The 8101-nt window shown below is 49.1% G+C and overlaps 1 protein-coding gene across 1 annotated transcript in view; it reads left to right on the top strand.

The window, feature by feature from the left end:
• REXO1 (REX1, RNA exonuclease 1 homolog) overlaps window positions 1-8101 on the top strand; it is a gene marked incomplete at its 3' end in the record, with an annotated part of 50421 nt that overhangs the window by 9898 nt on the left and 32422 nt on the right. Inside the window, exons 3-4 of the mRNA XM_015418818.1 lie at window positions 308-412; window positions 4670-4901. Coding sequence (XP_015274304.1) covers window positions 308-412; window positions 4670-4901 — 337 coding nt within the window. The remainder of the gene's footprint in view (window positions 1-307; window positions 413-4669; window positions 4902-8101) is intronic.

Genomic DNA, 8101 nt, shown 5'->3' on the forward strand with positions numbered 1-8101 from the left:
CCCGTTCACCTCACCTTGTCCATTCATTTGCAAGCACTTCACCACCCCATGGAAGCCCATGCAGGTGATGCACAAGGAGAAAAGCAGGATAGGTGTATAAGAACTGAAACAAGAGTGTATGCTCTATTGATGTTGTTTTGTTTCTCTGTTATATGTCATTCTTCTTTTCTGTAGTTGTCTGTCCTTACTTTTGCCGAAACTAATAAAAAATCTTTTTTTAAAAAAAGGAGAAGAGCAGGATACACATGTTTAAATTCTTTCAAATATTATTTTGAAACTTTTTCTCTCCCCCCCTTCTTTTTTCTAGCCATCCAGAGAGGAAGAGACTCACGAAAAAGTAGCGGAGGACAGTTTAACCACCCTCTTTCCTGGCCAGAAGCGGAGGATCTCCCACGTGACCAAGCAAGGAAGCGTAAGTGGCTCTTTTGGAGCAGCACCGCAGGTGCGAAATACCATTGGTCGAGAGGGGCCCACACAGGGACCCCGGCCCCCGCCTTCATCCCTGACCCCTTGTCGGCTAGGAACTTGACGCACCCACAAGTCCAACCCAAAAGGATTGAGAATGATTCGCTCAGAAATTGTTGAATGTGGTATATATAACGAAAACATAAGGTATAAAGGGTCCCTGCTGATGAGGTGCCAGAAGGTCAGAGATTGGGTCTTCCCAGCAGTTTTTGAACTGCGGTTGTGGCTATGCAGGGTCTGTGATTTGGGTTGACTGGGGCATGGCGAGGCGTGGCAGGGCACAGTGCTGAGGTGGGAGAAAGGGCTTTCTGCCTTCCCCACCTGGCCTGCACTGTGCCCATAACGGAAACTGATCTAACCTTTTAAAGGCGGCAGCCTGTATTTCCCATTGATGGTAAATGGTGGGTGGGTGTGGTTTCCAAGGCACAACACTGTGCTTAACACTGCCTTTCAGCGCCTCAGCAAGAGTCAGTTTGGTGTAGTGGTTAGGAGCGCAGACTCTAATCTAGGAGAACCAGGTTTGATTCCCCACTCCTCCACATGCAGCTGCTGGTGTGACCCTGGGTCAGTCGTAAGTTCTTTCAGAGCTGTTCTCTCAAGGGCAGTTCTCGAGAGAGCTCTCTCAGCCCCACCGACCTCCCAGGGTGTCTGTTGTAGGGTGGGGAAGGGAAAGGAGATTGTAAGCCGCTCTGAGATGCCGAGTGAGTGATGGGCGGGGTATAAATCCAATCTCCTCTTATTCTTTCCTCATTCAGGGCTCTTTTTGTAGAAAAAGCCCAGTAGGAACTCATTAGCATAATTGGCCACACCCAACAGCAGAAACGTATTATCTTATTAGGCCACACCCCTGACAGCACAGGTCATTAGCATATGAGGCCACACCCCCGTGTTACCAGAAGTGTGCTCATCCAGCCACACCCACCTTTTGCTTCTTATTCTGTTTACGTTGTGTGTTGTCAAGACCCTGGGCTTTTTTTGTAGCAGGAACTCCTTCGCATGTTACGCCACACACCCCTAATGTAGCCAATCCTAATGAGTTTCTGCTGTTGGGTGTGGCCTTTTATGCTAATGAGTTCCTGCTGGGCATGGCCAACTCAGGAGCCAGCCGGAACTCCGTTCCTGTGCGTTCCTGCCCAAAAATAGCCCTGCTCATTGTTCTGTTTCCTGCTCCATTGGTTGCTAGTTTTAAACCAGTGGCACTCACCTTGCCACTCATGAGATCCTACATTGGCCACTCATGAGATCGCCGTGACCTAAAAGAGCCACATTTGTTTCCAAACCTGGCCTGAGGGCAGGAAGGCTCACAGGTTACCCGTTCCTCCAGCAGGGCCTGTTTCAGGGTGGGAATCCGTGGCCAACCACAAGCCCCACTGGTCCAAAGCCTTGCCTGTTTCCCTGAAGGATGGGGCAGGCGCCACACTGGGGAATGGTGTTCAAAAGAGTCACCTGTGGCTCCCGAGCCACTGAGCAAGTATCCTTGGTTTAAACTGTCCCCTCCACCCACAGCCCAGTCCTGAGTCAGGGCCCTGCAGAGGTGTAATTTATTTATTTAAAATACCCGGAAGATCAAATCACAGATCTTATATAGCAGCTCATCTCCTTTTACCGAAGCATGCAACATTTGAAGGTTCCCAAAGCCTTTGGCAATGGTTGTTGCTTAAATATATGCCACAGTGAACTGCCAGAATTTGGTGTCAGCTGATGCTCACATGTGAAGACTGAAAGTCCCACTTGAATTTGGGGGAAATTGCCAAAGCAGGCATTCATACACGACACTCGTGACTGCTGACTGTTGCCTCCAGGCTGTCTTCAGCTTTCGCTATTTATTTATTTCCCACAGAGCCGGTTTGGTTCTGCTTATTATACACAATAAGGTAATAATGGTTAGGAGCGCGGACTCTAATCTGGGAGAACCGGGTTTGATTCCCCACTCTTCAACATGGAGCTGCTGGTGTGACCTTGGGTCAGTCACAAGTTCTTTCAGAGCTGTTCTCTCAAGGGCAGTTCTTGGGAGAGCTCTCTCAGCCCCACCTACCTCACAGGCAGTGTTCCCTCTAAGCTGAGTTAGTGTGAGCTAGCTCACAGTTTTTTAGCCTCCGGCTCACACATTTTTGTCTCAACTCAGGAAGGATGGCTCCAGAGCAAGCTAATTTATACAGCAGCCAAATAGCTCGCTCACAACATTAATGCCAGTAGCTCACAGAGTAGAATTTTTGCTCACAAGACTCCACAGCTTAGAAGGAGCATTGCTCACAGGGCGTCTGTTGTGGAGAGGGGAAGGGAAAGGAGATTGTAAGTCGCTATGAGACTCCTTTTGGTAGCGAAGGGTGGGGTATAAATCCAGTCTCCTTCCCTTCCTCATCCTCCTTGTCCTCCCTGGTAGGGATCCAATTCTGGTTGTCTTTCTGGTTGTCTCCACTTTATCCTCACAACAACCCTGTGAGGTAGGTTAGCCTGTATGTGTGTGTGACTGAGCCAAGGTCCCCCAGCAAGCTTCCCTGACAGAGTGTGTCTCCCAGATCCTAATTCGATGCTCTAACCACTCCACACCACACTGGCTCCCACACGTACCAGTGAGTAGCTTGCTGCTTCAGGCACGACATACCTTTGTCTGGGATCGTGTACATTCACCCGCAAATGCCAGCGTTCAAACGTGTTTCTACAGCTTCGGACAGTACAGGTTGGCACCCGAGCCTCCCTCTGCATGGCACGGACTCCTCCTGCTCACCTCCCCCTTAGGATTTTCCATCCTGGGGGGGCTGGTGCCAACCTGTTTCCCAAAACGAAGCGGCCTTCTATTGGCAACGCTTGCGACTTCTCTGCTTTCCTCCCGTGCCCTCAGTCAATAAGCTCTCTGTTGTCACAAGGAAAACGTTTGTGGTCAGCACAAATAAGCACTGGGCCAGTTGTGCGTCCCCTGTCAATTTCTCTTTTAACTTCTCCCCCTCGCCACAAATAACCCCCTCCAAAAAGAACCCCCAGGAGATAAGAGATTGGCGTTAAATGGGTTGGAAAGCCCTGAACTCAAATATTTGCAGCGGCGAACCACTTTGCAAAGCGGTGCGCGGGGAGACGGGGAGAGCAGCATGTGTCGTGATAACCTGAGCATGTCCCTCGGGTGAGATTCGGGCCACGCGTTCTTTAACTCCCTCCGCCCCATGAATCCTTTTCTTGCTTTCAGTTTCCGGCTCCCTTATGAAAACTGGTAAATAGGAGCAAAGCTACCAAAGACAGGTGAAAGGCTTTTCAGTTGTGTGTGTATTTCTAAAGCCTCTCGCCTTTGAGAGCCAGTTTGGTGTAGTGGATTTGATTCCCCACTCCTCCATATGCAGCTGCTGGTGTGACCTTAGGTCAGTCACGAGTTCTTTTAGAGCTGTTCTCTCAAGAGCAGTCCTCGAAAGAGCTCTCCCAGCCCCACCTACCTCACAGGCAGTGTTCCCTATAAGCTGAGCCTCTGGCTCGCACATTTTTGCCCTAGCTTAGGAAGGATGGCTCCAGAGCACACTAATTTATGCAGCAGCCAAATCGTTAGCTCAGTTTTTTAGCCTCCGGCTCACACATTTTTGTCTCAACTCAGGAGGGATGGCTCCAGAGCAAGCTAATTTATACAGTAGCCAAATAGCTCGCTCACAACGTTAATGCCAGTAGTTACAGAGTAGAATTTTTGCTCACTGGACTCCACAGCTTAGAGGGAGCATTGCTCACAGGGTGTCTGTTGTGGGGAGGGGAAGGGAGAGGAGTTTGTCAGCCGCTCTGAGACTCCTCCGGGTAGTGAAGGGCAGGGTGTAAATCCAATCTCTTCTGCTTTGTCTTTCATGGAAATGAACTGGTAGAGCAAGCCCACCTTTCTGGATCAATCTGTTAAAAACACGGCCGCCCACTAAGAATACACATGGCCGCCTCCCCAGCAGTGCTCCCTCTAAGCTGTGGAGTTCTGTGAGCAAAGATTCTACTTTGTGAGCTGCTGGCATTGAAGTTGTGAACGAGCCATTTGGCTGCTGCATAAATTAGTTTGCTCTGGAGCCCTCCTTCCTGAGCTGAGACGAAAATGTGTTAGCCGGAGGCTAAAAGTCATTGAGCTAGCTCACGCTAACTCAGCTTAGAGGGAACATTGCGTCCCCGAGTGCCAGATTCCGCCTGGCCCGAGCTGCCCGAGACCCTCTTTACCTGCACAAACCGACTCTGTGCCTCTTGGCCCTTGCAGGTGGAAGTCCCGAGCAAGCCGGCGGTCCGGCCTTACCGCCTGCCCACAGCCCAAGAGGTCTGCTACCAGAGGATCCGCCTGGCGCAGCAGCAGGCAGCGCAGCTGACCCTGCAGTCACCCGCACCACCACCCACAGCGCCCCCGAGGAGCTCCCTTGCGCTGCACAAAGGAGAAAAGAAGCGGATTGCCCACGTGCCCAGCCGTGTGGCTCTGCCGGGGGCCACCCAATGCGGTAAGTGAGCACTTCTCATCTGCAGGGGAAAAACCTGATTCACCGCACCACTAGGGTCAAATGCTTGTTGACCTTAACTCTTGGTGCTGGTTGGGACGGTGGGGTTGTGGGGGGCAAATGATTGCTCATGCTGAGCCTACTGGCCTGTGTGTGTTCTGGATCTGGCCCGGTGGGCCCTTGACAGTGCCTTATAGCCTTTTTTTTTTTTTTTGCTGAGAAATTTTTTATTTCATCACAAACAAGCATGCAAAACATACAAAAAACCCACATATAGGTTGGGGGTCTTCAGAGTCTATATAGTCTGTCCAATTACAGTATCCAGATAAGTGTTAAAATGCATACCATAAAGCAAAAAGAAATCTTTTATCCATAGAGTCTGCAGGTAACTGTAGATAGTATCTATAATGTCTCTAATAAATGTTAAGGAGTTATACAGTTCCTTTACTGAAATCTTCCAACCAGGTATAAAATCTTGACCATGATGCATTGTGAAATTTTTCTTCTTGTACTCTCAGAAATAAAGTTAATTTGTCCATCTCTTCTGTTTCCAAAATTTTACTTATAGTTTCTTCTTTTAAAGGTATTTTATCTTTCCTCCAATACTTGGGCCTTATCGCCTTTTTAGACGCTTAAACGGCAGGCTTCTGTTTGTGTTCTGTAACTGGAGGCATACCTTAGAAATGTGAAGGCCCAGAAAAACCTCCCCGTTTTTTTCTTGAAGCCTTTTTGGGGTTTTTTTCCAAAAAATTGGAAAATTTGAAAAAAGAAAAGAAAAAAAATGATTATGGAACGTTTTATTTTAACATGATGAGTAAAATATTTTAAGACAAGGTGTTCAAATATGTTTCCAAATCATTTCTAAAAATGTGTGGTATCAGATTGATCTAATTTCTGTGCACTGAGGACAAGCAAGTCCTAGGTTTCGAACTGAACTCTCCAATGCAAGAACAAGGTGCATTTCTGCCTTTAGGAGGTGCTATTGTCACAAGAAAAAAAATAGGGTTCAGTTTTGTTTTTGCACGTGGGTGGGTATTCTGTTTGTAATAATTGTTTGGATACGCTATATTTTTAATATGCTAGTTGTGATCATTTCATGCCAAGTTAAACTGTCCATAGTCATATTTTATGTTCCTAAAGTAGCAGGTTGACTTTCAACCTGGAAAAGAAAGAAAAAAGTGCGAATGTAGCATTTTTTTCAATTTTTTCCGAAAATTTCCGGGTTTTTTCCAGAAAAAAAATGAGGTTTTTTTCTGAGCTTCAAAATTTCCGGATATTTTAAATCTCTGGGCATACCCCTGTCGGGACAGCCCAAGCCAGCTTGATCTTGTCATATCTCAGAAGCTAAGCAGGGTCAGCCTTGGTTAGTGCTCGGGTGGGAGACCACCGAGGAAGACCAGGGTTGCTATGCAGAGGCAGGCTGTGGCAAACCTCCACTGCTCATCTCTCCACTGACCCGGTTGTCCCCCACCAGCCTGACCTCATCAGATTTGGGAAGCTAAGCTGGGTCGGCCGAGGTTAGTACTCAGATGGGAGACCGCCAAGGAAGCCCAAGGTTGCTGCGCCGAGGCAGGCAGTGGCAGGCCACCTCTGAACATCTCTCGCCTTGAAAATCCTTTGGGGTCGCCGTAAGTGGGTTGCAACTGGACGGGGGGGAAAGGCATGAGAGCCAGTTTGGTGTAGTGGTTAAGTGCGCGGACTCTAATCCGGGAGAACCGGGTTTGATTTCCCACTCCTCCACTTGCACCTGGCTGGATGACCTTGGGCAAGCCGTAGTTCTGTCAGAGCTGTCCTTGAAAAAGAGCAGTTTCTCTGTCAGAGCTCTCTCAGCCCCACCGACCTCACAGGGTGTCTGTTGTGGGGAGGCGAAGGGAAAGGAGTTTGGAAGCCGCTCTGAGACTAATTTGGGTAGTAAAGGGGGGGTAGAAATCCAGTCTCCCCCTCCTCTTCCTCTTCTTCCTTTTCCTCTTCCTCCTCTTCCTCCTCCTCCTCTTCTTCTTCCTCCTCCTCCTCCTCCTCTTCTTCTTCTGCTGCTGCCGCCATCCACTCTGAAAAGGGTGCGTGCCTTTTTTCCTGATCAGTTCCCAAAGCCAGCCAGCCAGTCAAAACCTTTCTTGGCGTAGATTAGAAAAAGAAAAAAACAGCCTCAGACAAACCACCGATTTTAAATGTACAGTCAGTCGTCCCACCAGAGCTTTTAAACCCTATATTCTCTAACCCTCACAGCAATAGAGAGGAACCTCGCTACTGCAAGGGGAATATGAGGGTGGAGATCTGATAGAAGGAAGGAAGGCAACCGTGCCCGTTGATCAAAAGGGGGCCGATTAGGACAACTCGTATTGTGCCGTAGAATTCACAACGAACCGATTCTGTTTTCCCGCTACTACGTAGACAGGTCCTTTCAGAGTAGGGAACATTTGCAAATCTTCCATAAAGGGCCGCAGATGGTAAAGCGTTGAAACTATAAGCAGTCATAAGTATCGTCCTTTTAACCCCGACCTGTCCGGTCAGTATTGCCTTCCGGTGTCCGACCGTCCCTTCTGCCCGGCCCCAGAGGTTTTCTGGGAAATGGGGAAGTTTTTCTGCTTCCTCTGTGTCGAACAGCTGTCGCACGATCCGTGCTCGGGAATTCTTCTCTCCTTTGGGCCACCCCTGCCCATTTTGGGGTGGAGGAGAACTGATGCCCATACCTGGGTAGTCCTTGGGGGCACAGATACGAGCACGCTTCCCCCTTGGTGGCTTGGCTCGCTCAGCCCCCTCTCGAGGCATACTGGAGCGCTCCAGCCCCGGGACTTGTCGTTGAGACCCGATTGTCTCCGGCCGGCTACCGTTCAGCTGCAGCCTCTTAATCAGGTAATTGCTCAGCTGGAAAGCTTTCTGATCAATAGAGGTTTGTTGTTGTTCAGTCGCACAGTCGAGTCCGACTCTTCGCGACCCCATGGACCAGATCACGCCAGGCCTTCCGGTCTTCCGCTGTCCTCTGAAGTTTGCTCAACTTCATGTTCGTTGCATCGATGACGCTGTCTAACCATCTCATCCTTTGCCGTCCCAGTCTTCTTTGACCTTCAGTCTTTCCCAGCATCAGGGTCTTCTCCAGTGAGTGCTCCCTTCTCATTGGGTGGCCAAAGTATTTGAGCTTCAGTTTCATTATCTGGCCTTCCAGGGAACAGTCAGGGTTGATTTCTTTTAGGATTGACTGATTT

Source organism: Gekko japonicus, unplaced genomic scaffold (genome assembly GCF_001447785.1).
Source record: "Gekko japonicus isolate JY-2015 unplaced genomic scaffold, Gekko_japonicus_V1.1 scaffold1421, whole genome shotgun sequence".
NCBI lineage: Eukaryota > Metazoa > Chordata > Lepidosauria > Squamata > Gekkonidae > Gekko > Gekko japonicus.